Source organism: Oncorhynchus mykiss, chromosome 18 (assembly GCF_057628025.1).
Source record: "Oncorhynchus mykiss isolate SJ-2025 chromosome 18, ASM5762802v1, whole genome shotgun sequence".
In the NCBI taxonomy this organism is placed as follows: domain Eukaryota; kingdom Metazoa; phylum Chordata; class Actinopteri; order Salmoniformes; family Salmonidae; genus Oncorhynchus; species Oncorhynchus mykiss.
In genome coordinates, this window is record NC_143039.1 from 46808251 (window position 1) to 46834264 (window position 26014).

A 26014-nucleotide genomic window follows, 5' to 3' on the forward strand; every position below is an offset into this window, starting at 1 on the left:
CAAAGGAGTGAGAGAGGGAGGGAGAGGAAGAGAGAGTTAAAATGATCCTCCTCGAACAAATCCTTTTCAATCTGATCAGTGTTTGGGATGGACTAACCAGCTTGGGACTCTGTAGCTTGTGACCAGGTAAGGAAATGTATTCTCCCCCAAAACATTTATTACTCCTTGGGATGGTTGCAAATGTTTTAAAATGTACAAATCTAACCTTCAAGATAATCTGCGTTGCTCTGTCCAAATGGTTGATCGAGCCAGGCTAGAACTCTATTTTAGACACCTTTCAGATTGAAAGTAAATGTCTTCAAAATTGTTTACATTCTTATTTTCTAGTGAAGTCGAAAAAGCTAGTATAAAACAATATGTTCAAATTTGTAGGCATAGTTTTTATTGATCTCCCTCAATGTAGTATTAGTGTGTTAGAGTGTTAGTACTTTTTTTACGTAATTGTCAAGACACCTTACCTGGGATTCTACAAATGTCTGTAATATGTAACTTATGAAAAGTATAGGATAAAGTTTTTTCCATGTAAATTAATTATACAATAGTCATATTTTCCATAGGATCATACGTGATATTTCAACTACAGTTTAATAGAAGCATGATCTGAAACAGTTTGACGTGACAAAGTGACAAATAGATCAATTGTGACTGCTTATTTAGGAATGATTTAATTATTTTGGAGTAGCCAGTTGTATTGCTGCAAATGTGCATGTTTGATTTCAAGCTGCATTGGGATTTAAATGTTGTATTATGTCTTTACTATTGGTTATTTGTATGGTTATTTCTGGAATCTTGTTTGTTTGTATTTTTCCTCAAGTTTGTACTTTGGTATTGTAATTATGCTTCACTATCTATAGAAAAAAGAAGTCGATTGAAATGTCATTCATCTGTACATTCGTAGAAAAAAAGTTGCTATCTAGAACCTAAAAGGGTTATTCGGCTGTCCCCATTGGATAACCCATTGAGAGAACCATTGTTGGTTCCAGGTAGAACTCTTTTGGTTACAGGTAGAACCCTCGTTTAAAAAATGCTTTCATTCATTTTTTTTTACAATACAAAACAGACACAACATCAACAGCATACAGACCCACACCAACATCCATAACATCACCCCTGACCAGACCCACCGGCTCACACCCCTATCTTCAACTGCTGGATCACTCTCCCCCTCACGTGGCCTAAACTGCACCATTTTGTTTCTCTCCATCGCCCATGCACTTTCAACATTTAAACAATAAAGCCTTACAATTGAATGATTGACAAGAAAAGTATCGTCCAACCCATTTGGTATCTCACTGCACATGTCTTGAAATATGCAAAAACAAATTAAAAGTACATTTACATTGTAATTCTGACAGCCAACTTTCCAGCTCCGCCCACAACTCTTGGACTTTAAAACATTCCCAGAAGGCATGGATTATTGAGTCATTGTTAGTTTTACACTTAAGACATGACTTTGCTGTTGTGCTATAGAATTTGTGAATTGTGTCTTGTGTAATCAATTCTATACATTTGTTTATTTAAGTGATAATGCCCGAGAAGCCGGTGTTTGGAGGATGTTATTGGCACGGGTTTTGTTAGGCCCGAGGCGAAGTCGAATCTAGGGTTGCTACCCAAGCTAGCTGGTTGTTCATTCTATTGGTTCGGATGCCAGAGACTCGATCCAGTCGTTAAGTCTTTTGTTCTAAATCTATGGTCGTTCGTTTTAAATGTTCCGTTGCCATGATGGCTGGCAACATTGTTATCCTTTGCTTGCTAGCTAGCCAACTTTGGCTAACACAGTCACGTCAAACAACAGTGCAGTCAGAATAACGTCAAAGTAGCTGCATTTGCTTTTGTTAAAGCTATTTTCAGTGTTTTTATTTTTTTAAACATACATAGTATTGAGCTAGTGTGCGATTTCACCTGGCATAGAACATTTGCTCTCTCGCCAGGCCACTGTTCAGAAGAGATACAGTAGCAAACTGCACAGCTAACACAGTCACTTCAAACTGAAGCTGAAATGACAGCACACTACCCGCATTTCGTGTTTTCCTATTGACATTGTTTTGTATTTATCCATTGAAATAATGCTGATTCATGATTTTGACTGGCTGAAAAGCTGCCAGCCTATCTGTCTCGTTCAAACTCCCGACTTGTTCATTACCATAGGAGATCAAATTTCAAAATTGAAACAGTGTTGCAAATATCGGAGAGACGGACAGCAATGTTATACAAAATCTCTGCTGATGAAAAACAAATGCTACTCTAAAAGAACTGGGAAATTATGTCTAGATGCTTTTTACAATGTAGATCTAGTATATAAATTGCCTGGCTGGGCTGATGAGACAGTGGACAGCACAGTCAGATGGAACAGAGTAATTAAGCATTTCCACGTCATAGATTTAGCCGGTGGTAACTTGTGGAATAGACACTGTCTGGAATGCGGTTTTAACCAATCAGCATCCAGGATTAGACCCACCTGTTGTATAAACTGGATTAAGTGTACATTTTTGTTAACAATAATTTTGTTCGTTATGTTCCAACATTCCCTTCACCTTGAGCCAATATCAGTTATTTTTATGTCTTGGTTCCAGTAGTTTATATACATTTAGGAGATTTTCAGTTGGATAGGCTCTCTGCAAGGTTTGTATAACTTACGTATATGAATATCCTTTGACTCAAATAGGGTTCCCTCAAGAGTTGTACATAGATCCCAAAAGGGTTCTCTTATTTGACAGCCGAAGAACCCTTTTGGAACCCTTTTCTCTAAGACCATAATGCAAAATCATATCATGATGATTGCTTGACCTGGATACTGAATAGGGGATTTGTCCGAAACACTGAGCAAATATATATTGGACAACAAGGTATTTCCCCAGTACATAAACACTTTAAAGGGATCTTCCACTGTGCCAAGTGAGGTTTGGATAGTGCTCATTTACAAAAGCTCCTACTCAGTGGTGTAAAGGACTTAAGTAAAAAATACTTAAAACTACTACTTAAACAGTTTTTTTTTGGGGGGGGGGGGGGGGGGGGGGGGGAGTATCTGCACTTCACTATTTCTATTTTTGACACCCTTTACTTTTACTCCACTACATTCCTAAAGAAAATAATGTACTTTTTACTCCATTCATTTTCCCTGACAGCCTAAAGAACACGTTACATTTTGAGTGATTAACAGGACTATAAGGGCACAAGGTGAGACCCGGATGCAGATACGGGAGGCAGATGGTTTGAGTCTTTGGTATTTATTAAACATTCCAAAAGGGGTAGGCAAGAGAATGGTCGTGGACAGGCAAAAGGTCAAAACCAGTTCAAAGTGCAGGAGGTACAGAGTGGCAGGCAGGCTCGAGGTCAGGGCAGGCAGAATGGTCAGGCAGGTGAGTACGGAGTCCAAAAAACAGGCAAGGGTCAAAACCGGGAGGACTAGCAAAAGAGAATAGAGAAGGCAGGAGCACGGGAAAACTGCTGGTTGACTTGAAAAACATACAAGACAAACTGGCACAGAGAGACAGGAAACACAGGGATATACAGTTGAAGTCGAAAGTTTACATACACTTAGGTTGGAGTCATTAAAACTCGTTTTTCAACCACTCCACAAATTTCTTGTTAACAAACTATAGTTTTGGCAAGTCGGTTAGGACCTCTAGTTTGTGAATGACACATGTCATTTTTCCAACAATTGTTTACAGACAGATTATTTCACTTATAATTCACTGTATCACAATTCCAGTGGGTCTCAGGTTTACATCCATTAAGTTGACTGTGCCTTTAACCAGCTTGGAAAATTCCATTAAATTATATCATGGCTTTAGAAGCTTCTGATAGGCTAATTGACATAATTTGAGTCAATTGGAGGTGTACCTCCAAATACACATCAATGATGTCGCTCTTGCTGCTGGTGATTCTCTGATCCACCTCTACACAGACGACACCATTCTGTAAACTTCTGGCCCTTCTTTGGACACTGTGTTAACTAACCTCCAGACGAGCTTCAATGCCATACAACTCTCCTTCTGTGGCCTCCAACTGCTCTTAAATGCAACTACAAATACTTAGGTGTCTGGTTTGACTGTAAGCTCTCCTTCCAGACTCACATTAAGCATCTCCAATCTAAAATTAAATCTAGAATTGGCTTCCTATTTCGCAACACAGCATCCTTCACTCATGCTGCCAAACATACCCTCGTAAAACTGACCATCCTACCGATCCTCGACTTCAGCGATGTCATTTATAAAATAGCCTCCAACATTCTACTCAACAAATTGGATGCAGTCTATCACAGTGCCATCTGTTGTGTCACCAAAGCCCCATACACTACCCACCACTGCGACCTGTACGCTCTCGTTGGCTGGCCCTCGCTTCATACTCGTCGCCAAACTCACTGACTCCAGGTCATCTACAAGTCTCTGCTAGGTAAAACCCTGCCTTATCTCAGCTCACTGGTCACCATAGCAGCACCCACCCGTAGCACGCGCTCCAGCAGGTTTATCTCACTGGTCACCCCCGAAGCCAATTCTTCCTTTGGCCGCCTTTCCTTTCAGTTCTCTGCTGCCAATGACTGGAACAAACTGCAAAAATCACTGAAGCTGGAGACTCATATCTCCCTCACTAGCTTTAAGCACCACCTGTCTGAGCAGCTCACAGATCACTGCACCTGTACATAGCCCATCTGCTAACAGCCCATCCAACTACCTCATCCCCATACTGTATTTATTGATTTATCTTGCTCCTTTGCACCCCAGTATCTCTACTTGCACATTCATCTTCTGCACATCTACCGTTCCAGTGTTTAATTGCTATATTATAATTACTTCGCCACCATGGCCTATTTATTTACTTCCTTATCTTACCTCATTTGCACTCACTGTATATAGACTTTTTTGTTAAATTTTTTTATATTGTATTATTGACTGTATGTTTTGTTTATTCCATGTGTAACTCAGTGTTGTTGTATGTGTCGAACTGCTACGCTTTATCTTGGCCAGGTCGCAGTTGCAAATGAGAACTTGTCCCTCAACTAGCCTACCTGGTTAAATGAAGGTTAAATAAAAATATATAAAACCTGTGGATGTATTTCAAGGCCTACCTTCAAACTCAGTGCCTCTTTCCTTGACATCATGGGAAAATCAAAAGAAATCAGCCAAGACCTCAGAAAATATTTGTAGACCTCCACAAGTCTGGTTCATCCTTGGGAGCATTTTCCAAACGCCTGAAGGTAACACGCTCATCTGTACAAACAATAGTACGCAAGTATAAACACCATGGGACCACGCAGCCGTCATACCGCTCAGGAAGGAGACGCGTTCTGTGTCCTAGAGATGAACGTACTTTGGTGCAAAAAGTGCAAATCAATCCCAGAACAACAGCAAAGGCCCTTGTGAAGATGCTGGAGGAAACAGGTACAAAGGTAAATATATCCAGAGTAAAATTAGTCCTATATCAACATAAATGAAAGGCAGCTCAGCAAGGAAGAAGCCACTGCTCCAAAACCACCATAAAAAGCCAGACTACGGTTTGCATCTGCACATAGGGACAAAGATCGTACTTTTTGGAGAAATGTCCTCCGGTCTGATGAAACAAAAATAGAACTGTTTGGCCATAATTACCAACGTTATGTTTGGAGGAAAAGGGGGGAGGCTTGCAAGCCGAAGAACACCATTCCAACCGTGAAGCACGGGGTGGCAGCATCATGTTGTGTGGGTGCTTTGCTGCAGGAGGAACTGGTGCACTTCACAAAATAGATGGCATCATGAGGAGTAAAATTATGTGGATATATTGAAGCAATTTATGGGCAGAGCTGAAAAAGTGTGTGCGAGCAAGGAGGCCTACAAGCCTGACTCAGTTATACCAGCTCTGTCAGGAGGAATGGGCCAAAATTCACCCAACTTGTTGTGGGAAGCTTTTGGAAGGCTACCCGAAACCTTTGACCCAAGTTAAACAATTTAAAGGCAATGCTACCAAATACTAATTTAGCGTTTCTAAATTTCTGACCCACTGGGAATGCGATGAAAGAAATAAAAGCTGAAATAAATCATTTTCTCTGCTATTATTCTGACATTTCATATTCTTTAAATAAAGTGGTGATCCTAACTGACCTAAAACAGGGAAGTTTTACTAGGATGGTGAAAGAAGTTTAAATGTATTTGGCTAAGGTGTATGTAAACATCCGACTTCAACTGTATACACCAGGGATAATAAGCGACACATGGAGAGTGTGGAGCCAATCACAAGACAGGTGAAACAGATCAGGGTGTGACAAGGACAGGAAAATGGTCCAATTCACCCACTTATCAAGAGAACATCCCTGCTCCTCCGTACCGCCTCTGATTTGGCGGACTCAATAGACACATGCTTAATTTGTAAATGATGAGTGTGCCCGACTATCCGTAAATTAAAATCAAGACAACCGTGCCGTCTGGTTTGCCACATATAAGGAATTTGAAATTATTTATACTAAAAGTATACTTAAGCATATATTTTGAATTACATTTACTTTTGATACTGAAGTATGTTTAAAATTAAGTGCTTTTAGACTTTTAATCACATTGTACAGTATTTTACTGGGTGATTTTCACTTTAACTTGAGCCATTTTATGTTAAGGTATCTTTACTTTTAGTCAAAGTATGGCAATGAAGTACTTTTGCCAGCACTGCTTCAACTGTATGAAATGGAATTGTAGTGGTCATGGACAGTTACCAGTGTTTTACTGTACACAGAGTCCATGGGAACTAAGTGTGAAGTCAGACGATCGCCTTGGTTGTGATAACTGGATAATTCACCAGCATAAGCATATTTCTCAGTCCAATGCCTTCTTTGCATGGGCTTGTGGCCACATGCTTGTGTCAAGGTCATGGCATGACCTTTGACCCAGGCTCATATGTTTGGCACCTTCGAATATTTGACATCTCTACATAGTCGCGGCGATACATAACCAATTCTTGCTTTGTTGCTGATATTTCCTATTGGTCACAAGAGTACTGCATTTCACACGGTGTTTCAGAATGAAAGTATGTAACACGGTCATTGACTTTTAGATAGTTTCCTTTCCACTATGGATTACAATGAAACATGGGCTTTTCTGCAGCTTCAACTAATCTATAGTCAGATTAAGTGTCTGTGTTTTATTCTTAACACACTTAACAATGAGCTTTTGAAAGCATGGTATACAACTGTGCAGTCCAGAGACACCTGTCCTACAGGATCCCCGATAGCTGCCCAGAGGTAAACCGTCACATCGTGTCACGGTTGAGGTTGAGTCAGTGGCACAACCTTTAGACTTTTACTTCAACCCCTGCAGTGAAGTTAACATAGCTCAGCCTATTTTTAGGACGTGTTAACGGCAAGCATGCTTATCGACCAAAATGAAGGGCCTGTTGAACACATGTTGATGTTGCAGAATTTTTTAACTCCAGTTACCAAAACACTTGTTGGAAACAGCATGGGTCCCACTTATAGTAGACTGTGTCTTACTAATTGCTTGGATGGAAAGGTCTGTGGTGGTACACTGTAATTGTCCTACGTAGTTTGAAAACAGTGATTTTCAAACACTATGAGATTCGCGGTGACACTGGGAGCAAGGAAATACCCTCCCTTGGACTAAAAACTAATTGTAGGTTTTGAAAATCACAGTTTTTTTAAACTTTTAATCCTACTATGTCACAGAGAATCATTTTTTTAAAGACCTTTCTTCTCATCTTTTTAACCACAGATCATAGAAACACACTGTTTTCACATATGTTGACACTGGTTTGGTGCTGGGGATTTTTTAAATTTTTTTAACCTTTATTTAACTAGGTAAGTCAGTTAAGAACAAATTATTATTTTCAATGACAGCCTAGGAACAGTGGGTTAACTGCCTTGTTCAGGAGCAGAACGACAGATTTGTACCTTGCCAGCTTGGGGATTTGAACTTGTAACTCTTTCGGTTCCTAGTCCAATGCTCTAACCACTAGGCTACCCTGCCGCCCAAATGAAGAATATGAGGTTGAAAACTGGCGGAATTGTCCTTTAAGTTTTGAGAGCGAAAGACGAAGAAAAGGTACAACTAAATTGGAAAATGTCATTGCCTTGATACAGTGTCAGATTTTCAAAGTAGTATTTATATTTCTATATACCCTTGATATTATATATGAATACATACCCATGATGTGATATGTGGTACTGTTTTAAAACTTTAATTTATAATCAGGTTAAAGGAAATTGTGTACCATTCGTAGCACCTATACTGAACAATTTTATTTGATGAGAATGTGTTGTGGAAGGCATACCTTGTGGAAAAGTCAACGTGAAATACTGTAAATATCCCATATATTCTACACGTATGGAAACAACGCCTTGACTTTCTGAGGTGAGCAGGCCAGGGCTAATCCTCCGCTCCACCCTCAGGTATTAATCCTGGGAATCCTATTAGTGTGTCAACCTTGGGAGGAGGAAAGTCCCTCCTGGTCAGAAGACTTGGACTTGCCAAGGCTCGTGGAGGATTCTTTGCGCGTAGCTGGTTGTCCAAAACAATGACTTACCCCACATTTAGTCATTCCATTGACTTATTAATGAAAGGCAGCGAATAGATTACGTATAGGAAGTGTCAGTGTTACTGCTCTATGCAGGAGTGGTGGAACAGAAAGATATAAAGAGGTAGAAACATGCGATAATGAGGATTTGAGCAAGACTTGGTAAGGGTCATCAAACAAACGACCTGCTTTATGCTGGCTCTGAATACATATTTTAGAAGTACCTGATGTTAACGTCGATAGTGCATTTGATCTAGAGTGAGAAGCTACGTTCAAAGTATAATATTGCCAGTGAACTATAGACATCCGTCTTAATTACAAACATTATAGGTTATGGCTGTTTTGTAACAAATAATGGCATATTAAATTGTATTAAGTCAATTGTATCATCTGGTGACAACCAAAATCTTACATATGGTAAAATGACCAATGATATAGTTCCTTGGTTAAGTAAATTACTAAGGCATGTACCCTTTTTATTCTAGCAACAACATTGTATTAGCATGTTGTTACACAATGATGTAAAGGGGTAGTGCGTTAGATGACCCAGAGTTAGATGATCTCGCGGATACAATTTTTATGTCTCTGCGTGCAGTATGTAGGAAGTAAGAGGCACTTCCGCGAACCAACGCTAACTGGCGTTAGCGCAATGACTGGAAGTCTACAGGTACGCTAAGATACGGCTTCGCACCTGAGTGCAGTACTGAGAGGACGTTAGTGGTAATTTCCCGAGCCAATGCTACCTTCCTTCATACTGGAAGGCAGAGACATACAAATGGTATCCACAAGTTCATCTAACTCTGGATAAGTAGAAAAACTGCTTAATTGCCAGACTCTCTCACTGCACTGTCAGACTTTTCTGTCATTTCAACAGTAAAACACTGTAAATCTGTTTCACAGCATTAATAAGGCTGTAGATTGCGCTGAATTATGGGTAAAATGCTTAAAAAGTACTGTTATAGAAAATTACTCTAACATGCTGTACTTCTTTATGGTAATAGCTCAGGCCTACTGTAGATTCAAATGATCAGTTTCAGGCACCAACCTCATGCTGTCTGGCGAGACATGAATATCAGACTATTTTATTAAATACCTTCTTGAAGCTGCTGTGAAGTGGAATAACATTTTCAGAAGCTACTGGGTAGGTACCTTGTAAACAAGGTAACTTGTTTATACACTGCCTTCGAAAATTATTCAGACCCCTTGACTTTTTCTACATTTTGTTACGTTACAGCCTTATTATAAAATTGATTACATTTTTTCCCCTCATCGATCTACACACAATACCCCATAATGACAAAGCAAAAACAGTTTTTAGAAATTTTTGCAAATGTATAAAAAAGAAAAATGGAAATTTCACATTTACATAAGAATTCAGAGCCTTTACTCAGTACTTTGTTGAAGCACCTTTGGCAGCGATTACAGCAGCGAGTCTCCTTGAGTATTACAAGCTTGGCACACCTGTGTTTGGGGAGTTTCTCCCATTCTTCTCTCCAGATCCTCTCAATGTCTGTCAGGTTGGATTGGGAGCGTCGCTGCACAGCTATTTTCAGGTCTCTCCAGAGATGTTCGATCGGGTTCAAGTCCGGGCTCTGGCTGGGCCACTCAAGGACAATCAGAGACTTGTCCTCAAGCCACTCCTGTGTTGTCTTGGCTGTGTGCTTAGGGTCGTTGTCCCGTTGGAAGGTGAACCTTCGCCCCAGTCTGAGGTCTTGACCACTCTGGAGCAAGTTTTCATCAAGGATCTCTCTGTTTTTGCTCTGTTCATCTTTCCCTTGATCCTGACTAGTCTCCCAGTCCCTGCTGCTGAAAAATTATCTCACAGCATGATGCTGCCACCACCAAGCTTCACTGTAGGGATGGTGCCAGGTTTCCTCCAGAAGTGACACTTGGCATTTATCAGACCAGAGTATCTTGTTTCTCATGGTCTGAGAGTCTTTAGGTGACTTTTTGCAAACTCCAAGCGGGCTGTCATGTGCGTTTTACTGAGGAGTGAGTTCTGTCTGGCCACTCTACCATAAAGGCCTGATTGGTGGAGTGCAGCAAGGTTCTTCCATCTCCACAGAGGAACTCTAGAGCTCTGTCAGAGTGACCATGGGGTTCTTGGTCATCTCCCTGACCAAGGCCTTCTCTCCGATTGCTCTGTTTGGCCAGGCGGCCAGCTCTATGAAGAGTCCACTGTGTTGTTGGGGACCTTCAATGGTAGAAAAAAAATTGCACCCTTCCCCAGATCTGTGCCTCGACACAATTCTTTCTCAGAGCCCTATGGATAAATCCTTCAACCTCATGGCTTGGTTTTTGATCTGACATGCACTGTCAACTCTGGGGCTTTATATAGACAGATGTCCTCCTTTCCAAATCATGTCCAATCAATTGAATTTACCACAGTTACCCATCAAGTTGTAGAAACATCTCAAGGATGATCAATGGAAACAGGAAGCACCTGAGCTCAATTTCGAGTCTCATATCAAAGGGTCTGAATACCTTTGTAAATAAGGTATTTCTGTTTTGTATTTTTTAAATTAATTTGAGAAAAACAATTAAAACCTTTTTTTTCTCGCTTTGTCGTTATGTGGTATTGTGTGTAGATTGCTGAATATTTTATTTCATCCATTTTAGAATAAAGCTGTAACGTAACAAAATGTGGAAAAGGACAAGGAGTCTGAATACTTTCCGAAGGCACTGTAAGTATCTTTATTGCGAACCAACAGTTAGCTGGCTAATGTTGACACAAGCCCTTTCGATCGGCTCTAAATTGCTCGTAAATATCTTACTCTGTGCGACCTAGAAAAAAAATCGGCCAGATAATAATTGTTGTGATGATAGGCTTTGCTGTACCGCAGCCTCTGAGTGCAGTAGGGAATCAACTGAGCACCCATTATGTTTTCACTATTACTACAGAGAAATGGCTTGTTTTTAGCAATTAAAAAGACATGACCATTGGATAAGACTCATAGTGTTGTGCCTGCCAACCACTGGGCAGCTCTATCACAGTGTCACCGGAGATAGCTAGAAGCATATCCAATTTATTTTCCTCCCAGGATTATATTTCAAGTAGGATAGAAGCCTACACAAAAAAAGAACTAATATTGCTAGCCATCTAGATGTCACTGTGATACAGTCTACTCAATGAGGAGAGCATGAATGGCAACAACACCGGCACAGTATTCTCCTTAGCTGTCACAACCCTGTGTGACATACAATTGAAGTCGGAAGTTTACATACACCTTAGCCAAATACATTTAAACTCTGTTTTTCACAATTCCTGACATTTAATCTGAGTAAAAATTCCCTGTCTTAAGTCAGTTAGGATCACCACTTTATTTTAAGAATGTGAAATGTCAGAATAATAGTAGAGCATGATTTATTTCAGGTTTTATTTATTTAATCACATTCCCAGTGGGTCAGAAGTTTACATACACTTAATTAGTATTTGGTAGCATTGCCTTTAAATTGTTTAACTTGGGTCAAATGCTTTTGGTAGCCTCCCGCAAGCTTCCCACAATATGTTGAGTGAATTTTGCCCATTCCTCCTGACAGAGCTGGTGTAAATGAGTCAGGTTTGTAGGCCTCCTTACTCGCACATGCTTTTTCAGTTCTGCCCACACATTTTCTATAGGATGGAGGTCAGGGCTTTGTGATGGCCACTCCAATACCTTGACTTTGTTGTCCTTAAGCCATTTTGCCACAACTTTGGAAGTATGCTTGGGGTCATTGTCCATTTGGAAGACCCATTTGCGACCAAGCTTTAACTTCCTGACTGATGTCTTGAGATGTTGCTTCAATATATCCACATAATTTTACCCCTCATGATGCCATCTATTTTGTGAAGTGCACCAGTCCCTCCTGCAGCAAAGCACCCACACAACATGATGCTGCCACCCCCTGCTTCACGGTTGGGATGGTGTTCTTTGGCTTGCAATCCTCCCCCTTTTTCCTCCAAACATAACGTTGGTCATTATGGCCAAACAGTTCTATTTTTGTTTCATCAGACCAGAGGATATTTCTCCAAAAAGTACAATCTTTGTCCCCATGTGCAGATGCAAACCGTAGTCTGGCTTTTTTATGGCGGGTTTGGAGCAGTGGCTTCTTCCTTGCTGAGCTGCCTTTCAGGTTATGTTGATATAGGACTCGTTTTACTCTGGATATATATACTTTTGTACCTGTTTCCTCCAGAATCTTCACAAGGTCCTTTGCTGTTGTTCTGGGATTGATTTGCACTTTTTGCACCAAGGTAAGTTCATCTCTAGGACACAGAACGCGTCTCCTTCCTGAGCGTACTATTGTTTGTACAGATGAACTTGATACCTTCAGGCGTTTGGAAATTGCTCCCAAGGATGAACCAGACTTGTGGAGGTCTACAATTGGCTGATTTCTTTTGATGTCAAGCAAAGAGGCACTGAGATTGAAGGTAGGCCTTGAAATACATCCACACGTACACCTCCAATTGACTCAAATGATGTTAATTAGCCCATCAGAAGCTTCTAAAACCATTTTTCCAAGCTGTTTAAAGGCACAGTCAATTGAATGTATGTCAACTTCTGACCCACTGGAATTGTGATGCAGTGAATTATAAGTGAAATAATCTGTCTGTAAACAATTGTTGGAACAAGTACTTGTGTCATGCACAAAGTAGATGTCCTAACCGACTTGCCAAAACTATAGTTTGTTAACAAGAAATTTGCGGAGTGGTTGAAAAACAAGTTTTAATGACTCCAACCTATGTGTATGTAAACTTCCGACTTCAACTGTATACGTAGCTGTCTTATTTGTATTTGTTCAATGCCTCAATTGATTTCACAAGCTATATCGGATATATGGCTGTACTGGTTCGAATCCACCCAGGATGATGAACCCTGAAGATGGGACAAAGGACATGACAAGGTGGCCCAGAGGAAGACAGCTGTTCTCAACCCTCACTGAGTTTGATTGAAGACGTCTAGTGAGGTAAGTACACACACACACACACACACACACACACACACACACACACACACACACACACACACACACACACACACACACACACACACACACAACACCTGCTTGATATGTCCCTTGTCACCTATCTTTTTACCCACAGACTAACAGCCCTGGTGCTCTCTGTCTCTCGTTCAGTTCTTTCTTTTTCTATGCTTGTGTTAGGGGTGAGAAGAGCTGACAAATCAAAACTGAGTATTGCTACGGCGCCCCATGAGGATCACCCGCTGACTTCTCTCTCCTGGATGCTCTCCTGCCCAAACTGTCCCGTTGTGTTTCACTGCCTCTAAACACCGTTACACCAAATAGTTGCCCTGGTTACCAGAGATCTAGGATTGTACCCCACACCCCACTCAAAATATAGTTTTTAAAACACCCCACACAAAATATAGTTTTTTTGTGTGTTTTAATTGTCTCTTACTTGTTTAAATATGTGTTAACTGTTTGTACTTCTGTTGTCAATTCTGTTAATGTTGTTACCAGTTTGAATAAACGTATTTTATGCACAAATGTATTGTTTTTCTTACATTTATTGTAGCTTTCAGGGAGATTTTCACTGTACGTTTACAGCATTATACTGGCACCAGAGTTGTCAGCTTAATACTGCAATTTTGCTGACATATATTTGACAGTACTATTTGCTTTACTGTAAAACATTACATCATCCCCTTACAGAAGGGATGCTGTAACATGTTTTACGGTAAGGAAAATAGTAGCGTCAAATATCGCAGCATCACGGCTGTAAAGCAAAATTACAGTATTCATCTGGCAACTCTGGGAAAAGTTTTACTGTCTATCCCTTTAATAAGTGCTTAGTAATTACCTAGTAAGGGAGTTTTTAGTTATTTTCACATCCTATTTCCACCTGTCTGACAATAAAAACTGCTTAACAACAGGTGTCAAAATGTGTAATTACAAAAGAATTATCAAAACTATCAGAACATGTTAATACAATGTTGTTACTAGGGTTAATTGCAGCATGACTTACTATACAAGTTTAGAGCAAGTTAACGTAAAAGTGTTACCCCGCATCGTAGTCCAAACAGTGATATTACCCCAGGAAAAAAAACAAATACTCTGTTTGGTTGTTAACATGATGACGCACGAATCATGTGTGACGCACAAACGCTTCAAAGGCCATGTCTGATTACGCTAGTGTGTTAAAGTGAGTGAAAACAGATGGTGGAGAGTTCATTTGCAGATGAATGTGTCATCCATGCGCTACATCTGTTGCCCACATCCAGTAGCGTCAAATTCCTCATTAAAACATGCCGGGGAAAACTACTGAGTTTATTCTACCACATTTTTTCAAATCCACTTTAGAAGTTGAAATATAGCATGCTGACATCTCAAGAATTGCCAACTTGATAAAAGTATGTTTTGTGTATTATTCAGAATATACTGTATCCGATTAAAGGTATACTCCATGATGTGACGTAGATGCAGAAAGTAAACAGCATAGTGGGTCAATTTCCTCAACAACGAAGAGCGTTGATGTGCGAGGCTCAGCTTCTCTGCTCTTTTGGTCCCGTGGCTACTGTGTGAGAGCGAAGTGTTGCATCTCGCCCATCTCAATATCTGTGGTGCTGCTTGTGGCAACGTCATTTCTCTGAGACTACCTTTAAATACATTGGATTAAGAATGACTAATGTGACAAATCAATCAACTCTCAATAATCTGATGAAAATATAGGACTGGGGATTATATTTTAAGAAGCAGGCCGTGGCCTATCGGTAGGTGTGGTGAATTGATGATCGCAATGGGGATGGGTAAGCAGCTTATTAGGCAGTGTCCTTGAGAAATCTGTTACCTTCTCCTGGTTTTTCCTCACTGACCCTCAATTCAGGAACTGTTGGATTAGTTGAGGCTTTATACTGTACCTACTCTTAGAATTGTTTTGCAGTCAGGTGGTTTGATGGATGTCAATCTCTGACTACACATTACAAATTACATAAACATTAACTCTAACAAGGCTAATTGTTAAATGCTGTTCCCCAGATAAAAAAGGTTATTTCCCATTACTGTACATTGTAACTCAGGGCTACTGTGCTATTGTAGTCTGTACACACCTCCTCAATAACACGAGGACTGTTTGTGTCTCTTTCAATATATTTTATTTTGGTGGTATCCCCCGTGTCTCAGACAACTGTTGCCGTTGTTCCAGTATGAATAACCTCCTAACCCTGCATAGTAAACTGCCTGTCGGTCCACATGAAAATGAAAACCATCATTCATTAACTGCATCCTGCTGGCTGCCTTGTAATCGAATTACACTGCCCAGGGGGGTTCTCAGCTGTTGGCGTCATTCACTCCAAGCCATTGCTGGCTCGTTGAAAACCAATAGCGGTGACTGATTGACTGCATCATTGTAGTTGAATTGCTTATGATCCTAGCTCCATTACTCCCCACCGCTGCTGTGCTCGTGTCCTGTCACCGCCATCCTATTGCTCTGTACTGTTCAGTGAATCATTGTCTGATCATGCCCTCGCATATTGCTGTTGTTGTCTATTCACCGAAGTGATAGCATAAGGTTTGAAATCATTTGTATTTCCCAAGACTTACTATTTCCAATGAATGACTTATCGCCTTTGTCTTTTCCTTCCAGATGAGATGGATGGATAGAAGACGGCTAGAAACGGATTCGTTTGGCTGCCGATCACAAGAGGCCCCCTGTGCCAAAAGGGATCACCGGGAGGCGGACACCTTGACAGCCATTTGTCCCGTTATGGAGCCAACATGCATTGTTTGATACAGCGACACAGTGATGAAGCACTAACAGCTTTAGCAGAGAGACAAGGTCCTGCGTGCTATAATACTTCTCGAAGAAATTGACCCTGTTGTACAGGGGATTTGGGGATTTTTTTTGCCATGTGTCAAATCAGCTTGCCAGCTGCCTCACGTGACAGTCTCCCTTGACAGGAGAGAAGCGAGACGTCGACCAAAGATGGCCGACAACGCCATCCCACCCCTGATGCTTTTGTCTACAGGGCAAACGCGTAGGGGTGGAGTACTTCCAGGTTTCATCCTACCCTCTTTCCCTCTTTTTTCTCTACTCCTCTATACTCTCATATCTTCCTCAACGGCTGCTGTTAGTTTGCCGGGATTAGACTATGACTATGGAGCCCAGCCCAAGTTTGTTTGCACCCCAATTCCAGCGGACGCAGACCCCAGCTGCTTCACACCAGGCGGGGCAGCACACGGACCTGTCCACGACAGACCCAGCAGTAATGGGCATCATGGACCTGCTGCAGGGGCGCCCAATGGTAACGGCAGGAGGCCGATGGGAATGGGGATGGGGATAGGAATATCAGACGAAGCCAAATCCACCATCCTGCACCTTCGCGAGAGCCTGGTGCGGCAAAAGGAGACCATCTTAGACCAACGGGAGACGATCAGGGAACTGACTGCCAAGCTGACCCTCTGTGAGGGCTTTGGCCGGGGGGTGGGTCATCACGATGACCATCACGACGACCACCATGGAAACGCGCGTCACAACTCCCATCACCCGAGCTCGCATCACTCCTACCATGACGCTGACCACCACGGGGACCCACACTACCCACCGAACAATGGGCACCGATCAGACCCACACCACCGAGGGAAGGATAACTCTGGGAGCAAGCATGGGGCCTTCTCCCCTGAGCAGACTAGGAAAACGCTACAGACACTCAAGGAGAGGCTGGAGAACTTGCAGGTGAGTGGGAACAGGATCAAAGGATGAGTAGGAAAAGGGATAGGAAGCTTATTTGCCCTTTGTGTGAATAGAGGTCATCTTGTGCATCACTACGGGGCACTGTTTGTCTCGCTACTGACCTGAAATTAAGCACGACAAAGGGCGTTCCGGCTTTCTCCCACGCCGTGAGGATATAAGTGGCCTGCAGCCCAAGTTCCATCCACGTGTGAGCGTATGAAGACCTAAATTGATTAGTTAATTATCCTGACTCTCACTATAGAGCCGTCTTGCACTAATGCAATGGGAATTCATGAAGCCTAGGAGAGGGTCCTGTTGAGTAATTGTATGACATATGACTGTTGACACTAACAACCAACCGAACACAGTTTGTTTATTTTATTGCGTGAATGAAGTTCCTTTATAGATACCAAAATCAAACTTAATTGACCACTATTTTTGGGGGGATTATGAAAGATGATTTTTTTTTATTATGAATTCTGTTTCCCATCATGAACCAGCTGTGTTATCAATCCGCTTAAAGTGACTCTAACACTCCATAATGAATTGTAAGACCTGCTATAAGACTTGGTATACAGTCTTAGACAAAAAGGTGCTATCTAGAACTTCAAAGCGTTCTTCGGCTGGCCCCATACGAGAACCCTTTGAATAACTATTTTCGGTTCCAGGTAGATCCCTTTTGAGTTCCATGTAGAACCCTTTACACACAGGGTTCTACATGAACAAAAAAGGGTTCTCCTATGGGGACAGCCGAAGAGCCCTTTTTGGAACCCATTTTTTACTAAGAGTGTCGGCATTAATAACACTCATTAATACTGGTGGTTCATTGAAAGTCGATGCTGACCGATATAGTGTTTTACAGCAGGGAGAATTAAACGTGAACATTTTTCACACTGAGTTCTCTTAGATTGCCAACCAAAAGAGCAGCTGTCCAAAAAAAATTGCTTCAAATGTTGCTTGCTTACATTGTGACAATAATGACCATGAGAATGGCCGTAAGTGTTCAGATTACACTGAGATTCACTTTCTTCATCCTATTTATTGAATATCGGTTATCGGTGGATTTATCGGCCTACATCGAAATATCGGTTAAAGGCCAACATTGGCCAATAATATAGATGAAACGATATATTTGTCAGGCTCTAAAAATATACTGTTATCAAATATTCTTGCTATAAGACATCAGATAGGCTTATAGCCTATGCGCACATTAATAACACATAATAACACTGGTGGTTCATAGAGAAAGGGTTACACAGAAACCTTTGCCTTGAGGGTGTTAGACAAAGACAGTACAGCTGAGATTGGAGCTCCGTCACATAACAGGGACGTCTATGCCGCAAACCGGTTTCCAAGTGTTGCAGGGTTCTAGACACCTTCAATGCCAATTAGCATCATCCATGGTGATGAGCTAATAATCTTGGTGTGCTCTGGCACTGAGTAAAGCCGGATTTGATCAGAGACACTGACAGAAGTAGAGGGAGGGAAGGAAGGAAGGAGGTTTTCCAGGGTGGGAGGAGCCGACATTAGTATTATTTCATTTATCTGCCCACTTGGAGAGATTAGGGGCAGCACAATATGGCCGACAGAAGCAACCCAGAATGGGCTGAAGTAGAAGAGGTGTCTAAAAAACAAACAAAAAAACAGCTCATTAAAAGTCCTATTATGGAAATAAATTACCATGGATATGCTCCAGAAAGTGTTAATTACCAAGCACATGGACTAATAATAAGGTATGCAAACATTTCCTATTATAACTATTATTAATTCTCTCTCTTTCTCCAGGCCAGGAATTCCTCCAGCTCCTATTCAAGCTCACTGAGAGACCTCCTGCAACGCAAAATCAATGCACTTGAGAAGCAGCTCAACAATCACTACGGTGGGCATCATGATTATGGTCACCATGACGACCACCACGATGACCACCATGACGACCACCACGATGACCATCCGGACGACCACCACGACGACCACCATGAACCTGGTCACCGCGATGACCACCACGATGATCATCACGATGACCAACATGGACCGGGTCACCACGACGACCACCATGATGACGATCACGACACCCACACCCCCACCCGCTACAACAACCGCCCCAACAACCGTCAAAACAGTCACCATGATGACCATCACTATGACCGACACTATGACCGCCATTATGATCGTAGCCACGGCCGCCATGACACACACCATAACGACCACCATGACGATCACCATGACGACCATCCTGATGATCATCACGACGACCACCACGATGATCTTCACGATGACCACCGTGAAAACGGTGATGACCACCAAGGCAATGACGACCATGGCCATCGTCCTCGTCCAGCCTATAACAGCAAGCCACCACCTCCATTGCCTCTTGGCCGTGGACACAACAAGCTGGAAACTGTGCTGAGCCACCTTAACCACAGGAACTCTAACCCTGGTATTGAAACTCTCTGATAAATAACCCACTTTGCCATTGTATACTCTTGTCCGATTTATATCATGCATTCCAAGTTGTAGCTGTAGGTACAGACATAGTCAATGCAAGAGGCGCCTCTACAGTCCCTGGTTTGAATCCAGTCCGTATCACATTCGGCCATGATTGGGAGTCCCATAGGGCGGCGCACAATTGGCCAAGCATCGTCTGAGTTTGGCCGGGGTAGGCCGTCATTGTAAATAAGAATTTGTTCTTAACTGACTTGCCTGGTTAAATAAAGGTAAAAAAAATATATATAACACATATACCGTTCAAAAGTTTGGGGTCACTTAGAAATGTCCTTGTTTTTGAAAGAAAAGCACATTTTTTTGTCTATTAATTAAAATAACATCAAATTGATCAGAAATACAGTGTAGACATTGTTCATGTTGTAAATGACTGTTGTAGCTGGAAACGGCAGATTTTTAATGGAATATCTACATGGGCGTACAGAGGCCCATTATCAGCAACCGTCACTCCTGTGTTCCAATGGCACCTTGTGTTAGCTAATCCAAGTTTATAATTTTGAAAGGCTAATTGATCATTAGAAAACCCTTTTGCAATTATGTTAGCACAGCTGCAAACTGTTGTACTGATTAAAGAAGCAATACAACTGGCCTTCTTTAGACTAGTTGAGTATCTGGAGCATCAGCATTTGTGGGTTCGATTACAGGCTCAAAATGTCCAGAAACAAAGAACTTTCTTCTGAAACTCAGTCTATTCTTGTTCTGAGAAATGAAGGCTATTCCATGCGAGAAATTGCCAAGAATCTGAAGATCTCGTACAATGCTGTGTACTACTCCCTTCACAGAACAGCGCAAACTGGCCCTAACCAGAATAGAAAGAGGAGTGGGAGGCCCCGGTGCACAACTGAGCAAGAGGACAAAAACATTTGAGAGTCTAGTTTGAGAAACAGACGCCTCACAAGTCCTCAACTGGCAGCTTCATTAAATAGTACCCGCAAAACACCAGTCAACAGTGTAGAGGCGACACCGGGATGCTGGCCTTCGAAGAACACAGACACTGGCAAATTACTTTAATTTCACTCCTCAGCTGTTCGTTGCTCATATTTTGCTGTTTTGTATTCCAACAGGTACCCGGAAAAAGCCAAAGAGTCCGGATGCTTTCCAGATTGGCTTCCCTATGCGCACTAACTACATGTATGGAAGGATAAAAAAGACCCTACTCATTGAAATCTTCACCCTCACTGTCTGCCTCTGGATAAAAGGGGGTTCAGGGCCTGGCCTCGGCACGCCCTTCTCCTACTCTGTCCCGGGACAGGCCAACGAACTGGTTCTGATCGAATGGGGCAACAATCCCATGGAACTACTGGTTAACGACAATGTAAGAGCATGATTGCATATTTTGCATATTTTCACATTGTGCCCCTAGTGACCAATTTGTGAAGATATACGGTTCATTCTCACTTCTTACACATATACAGTGCATTCGGAAAGTATTCAGACCCCTTAATTTTTTCCACATTTTGTTACGTTACAGCCTTATTCTAAAATTTATTAAATCGTTTCTCCCCCCTCATCAATCTACACACAATACCCCATAATAACAAAGCAAAAACAGGTTCTGACAAGGAGTGTTTGAACATTTTTATCAACATTTTAAGTAAGCATATGTTATCAGTCAGTTGTCCCATTGGCAGCACAAGTGGAAAATCAATCACCTCAAGGCAAGCAAGCTTACACTTCAGTGGCAGGTGACTCCATTCTCATCCAATCAGGCACCAGATTTCGATTTATCTCCTGTCCTCAAGGAACGAGGCAGGGGGCAGTTGTGACAGTTACAGTTCACCTGGATCCTGCTATCACCCTGTCTTTCCCCCTTAGAGACAGTGGCCCTATCCTCATCTATCATCCTCACTAATGGCATAAGACCTCAGAGGGCAAAGGGCAAGCAGCTTACCTAGCACAGTCATGTGGAGAGGCGTCCCATGACAGGGTGGACGCGGGGATAGACACATGGTCCGGGCCCATACTATACCTGTGCATGAGTCAGGGTTTCTCCCAGACAAGAGGGGATTTGGTGGTTCAACCTGGGAGATGCCTATCTATGGCACCTGAAGGCTATGTTGTTATGAGCTGGCACAAAAGGAAAAAAATGACATTACTTGAAATGCGATGGCTATTTGTACCTATTCACAAAACCGGACAAATCTTTCATAAAATATCTCCCTAAAAAACAATATTTGTGTTGTTATAATAAAATGTCCACAACAATGACACTACAGTCAGCCAATGAACCAATCAATTAACCTAGTAATAATCTCTTTCTCCGAACAGAACTTGGCCCTTTTCTCTCACCGAAATATTTTGTTTGGACTCTGGCTTGAGCCAATTAATCAATCAATCAGCCAATCATGCAATTATTTAATCAAGCCAGTGACTCTATTTCTCTGCACAGGCAGTGACGTTGCCCATGGCTATGACGGATGGGAAGTGGCACCACCTGTGCATGACATGGTCGTCACACGATGGGCATTGGGAGGCCTTCCAGGATGGCGTCAAAAGGGGGTCTGGAGAGAACCTATCTGCATGGCATCCCATCAAGCCTGGTGGAGTCTTTATTCTGGGCCAGGAACAGGTACAACTATACGTTTTCTCGCTACGAATTTGCATTCTCAAAGTTCTGAAGAACATATAAAACGCTGGGATAAGAACTGAAATTTCAAACAGCAGTACTGGATCCCACTGCTGCCTCCAAATGTTACCTGCCTGTCACAATTCCCAATTTTGGGCTTTGCAGAATACAAAAAGTGGTTAATACAATCATGTTAAAGATGATTATTATTTAGTTGTGTCCTGAGAAGACACAGGCTATTGCGAAAACTAAGCTTGGGAATCAACTTTAGCATTAATAAGCAACTACTTACTAGCTTTTCGCAACTTTGCAACTACTAGCATGTTAGCTAACCCTTCCCCTAACCCTAACCCATAGCCTAGCTAATGTTAGCCACCTAGCTGACGTTAGCTTTAGCCACCTAGCTAACTTTAGCCACAACATATCATATGAATTGAAATTCATAACATTTCATACTAAATGGATGATGGACATCCACAAATGAATTCATACCATATGAAATGTAACGTATCAAACTAAATGGAGTGTCCCAGATTTACATTCACTATGTTACGTCTACCCCTGAGTCCAGGTTGGAGCATCTGCTAAAGGACTCAAATGTAAATATAAAATGACTGATCCCTCTGAAACATATTACAGCTTAAACTGTTGCTAATGCTTCAAATTCATCACTCAGTTTGGTCTTCCTTGGGAGATCCACTCTGACCGGGGCTCTAATGTCATGTCTAGTGAGTTCCAGGAAGTGACTGATGATTTAGGCCACAAATAAGAAGTTACCATAAGACTAGGCCATGAAATGGTTAGAAGTACGAAGGTTGATTGATCTGACCGGCCTAGTTTTAGAACGTAGTTGGCGGGTTAACCAACCTTGCTTTGAAGGGGTAAAAAGGTGGAAAACTCAAAGGCGAGACAAGTCTGTTGAAATAATTGTGTATTGATCTTTTATTGTGGTATATCTATTACTTTTACATATTTTGTAAAAAATCCTCTGTTTTCCTAACAGGATACCCTAGGTGGCCGATTTGACGCCACCCAGTCCTTCGTGGGCGAGATGTCAGACCTCCAGTTGTGGTCCCGCGTTCTCACACCCAATGAAATCTATAGCCAGGCTTCCTGCGGAGGTCACCTGGCGGGTGACCTCATCTCCTGGACAGAGGCAGTGGTCGAGCTTCACGGCGGGGTCACCAAATACCCCTTTGACCCCTGCCACTAAGGACTACCCCACTCTGATGTTATTTAACGAGCTGTCTGGTGTGGCAGCAGGGCTCTGTGCACTACGCTGCAGACACATGACAGGCCCTTAGCGACAAACCAGGCTGGCCCTTAGCCATTCTGCAATTTTGCCATCCCTTTCCTCTCTGTTCTGCTTTCCCCCTCGCTGGGCCGAGGAACTGGGAAGACTTTAAAAGAGCAAAGGCTGGATTTAACTGAATGGCCATGACCGCTGCTGCTCCCGGGATCCAATACCGGTAATAGGATTCCCTGTCTTTAAATGGGTCCACCCATGTTTGCCTCGGGCCTCAGTAAAGCCCTTCATCAGTCAGGTGTTCAAAGAATCATAACATTTTACTGGGACATATTATGCCGGGATATGGTTCTCAAAATCCTAACACTCCAGATGTTATTTGTTCGTCTTTCTGTGTTTTTTTTGCTGGCGAGCAGGACGATACCAGTGACTAAAAGGAACGCACTGAGGCAGAATGCTCATAAACTAACTGTGGACAATATGGAATGAACAAACTAAAGGCACTCCAAACAGCCACATCGATGGCAAGTGTATGAGTTGGAAGACAATGATAACGATTTGATGATTGAATGTGATGAATGTGAGGTACTACATTGTATTTTTTTGTACATGAAGATGGAGGAATGGAGGATCTCATCTATGGTTTTAGTTTTTTTTTTGGGGGGGGGGGGGGTGTTTAGCCTGTCTCAACTCTATCTTTCACGCAAAAATGTTAGAGGACTATTTTATACTACTGTGTTGTACACACGTGCAACTGATAAACGTTCCATTTCATTTTTCAGATGAATTTAGCTCTACCAATATCAACTGATCAACACTCAACTGGATTGTAATTTCTATCAGTGTGTCTGAAATGGCTGCCAGGTTTTATGAAACACCCGAGTTGAAGTTGTGGACATGAGCCCGCATAAATACAGGTTAACTGCCTGTCAAGAGGTCCTAAGCTAATGCTGACATCTCCATTGTAATCTTGTGGTTTTACAGGCAGATTTGCCTGACAAATAGAGCTCGGATCTAGATCCAGACTATTTCCGCGTTGTCATAGCAGACACATGCTCATAAATACATTCACGCATGAATGCACATGCACTCAAAACAGCTTGGGGAAGACAAACAATTCTGTAATGCTCTAAAAGGCTTATATTCAAAGTCAACCTCATTCAATGTTGGTTTTTATTAATTGGGTCCTGTGTTTTTTTATGCATGTAAAATGCTTATAAAAATAGGTTTTAAAAAAATATAGCCTGTCTTGAATATCAACTGTCAAAATCATAAACAAATACAAACCCTTCATTTTTTTTTGGTAAATATAAGGCATTTTACACAACAACACATCATTTCCTTGTCTATCCTTTCACTGTGGTCATCCCTTTTCTGTCTGTGAAAGCATTCAAATTAGGAATTGATTCAGTTGCATTTGCTTACTCACCCCCATTTCACTGTGGGCTATTAAGTTCGGAATGTCTATGTCTCATTGAATCACATGAACACTGATCGTAAAAGGGTCATCTGTTGTTGCCATGGTGATAGTATAGAGCTTAGCTGGACATGCCCCCCTGACCACTAATAGTCATTACAACCATTACAGTACATAACAATTACATTTTGTAGATATTTGTTAATGCACCTTTGTGAGAGGACATAGTGGTCTGTATTGTTGTGTAAGAGTTTATAACGCCAAGTTGAGCATTATAAAAACCCATGCTCCCATTTTCCTGTTAGTGGGCCAAATGTATGTGAAGTAAAAAAAAAAAACACACAAAAAACAATTATGTTTCTCATTTGTTACAAATAAAAAATACTATTGATTCATTAATGAATGCTAATACAACTGGATATAATTCAGGTTAAACAGCATTGAATGCAGTTGTATAATCTGAATCTATGTTGCTTCCATAACGTTTGCTTAATCTCGCCTTTGGTATACATTTTAATCTGTATATAAAGACACACTCAATAGTTTTTTCTTTCTTTCTTGTCTGTAAATATTGAACAACCTTTTATTTATTTGTTCTTGTGTGTTTGGTCAAAAGTCCCTTTCCTTTGTGTGTAAGCCAAAAACATGTCAAATGAATTGTAAAACTTAAATGAGGAATACATGAATAAAACTCTGTTAAATATGTTTCAATAAGATCAAGATTTTGAATAAAACGATTGCGTATCTCATGAATGGATATTTCATGTCATTTCTTTCATTGCTGGTCAGTCTTACCCTGCAAAGGCTGGTGCTGATCCAAGCTTTTGCTCCAGTCAAGCAGTAACACTTCTAATTAAAGCATTGAATAAAGACTGTTCATATTTGTTAAAACTGTGATTAAGTAGAATCAGATGTGTTACTGCTTTGATGGAGCAAAAGCGTGCGCCCACACCAGCCCTGTCAAGGTAAGATTTCCAAACACAGAGCATGCTGGGAAGGGCAGCTACTGCTATCTGGCTTACACATATCCAGCCCCTTTACAGATCTGTGAACACCAAACAGGTCAAGGATGGGAGGCCTAAATACAAAGGAAGCAGAGGCATGATGACCAATCGGAGT

General features: G+C 41.6%; 1 protein-coding gene across 1 annotated transcript; it reads left to right on the top strand.

Annotated features, from left to right (window-relative positions):
- On the top strand, window positions 1-25660 carry si:dkey-14o18.2 (uncharacterized). Its single transcript, XM_090208595.1, has 6 exons — window positions 1-126; window positions 16079-17167; window positions 18950-19601; window positions 20731-20981; window positions 22056-22235; window positions 23236-25660. The coding sequence occupies exons 2-6, from the start codon at window positions 16418-16420 to the stop codon at window positions 23443-23445; spliced, it is 2043 nt and encodes a 680-aa protein (XP_090064721.1). The 5' UTR covers window positions 1-126; window positions 16079-16417; the 3' UTR covers window positions 23446-25660.
- Window positions 25661-26014: the final 354 nt, after the last annotated feature.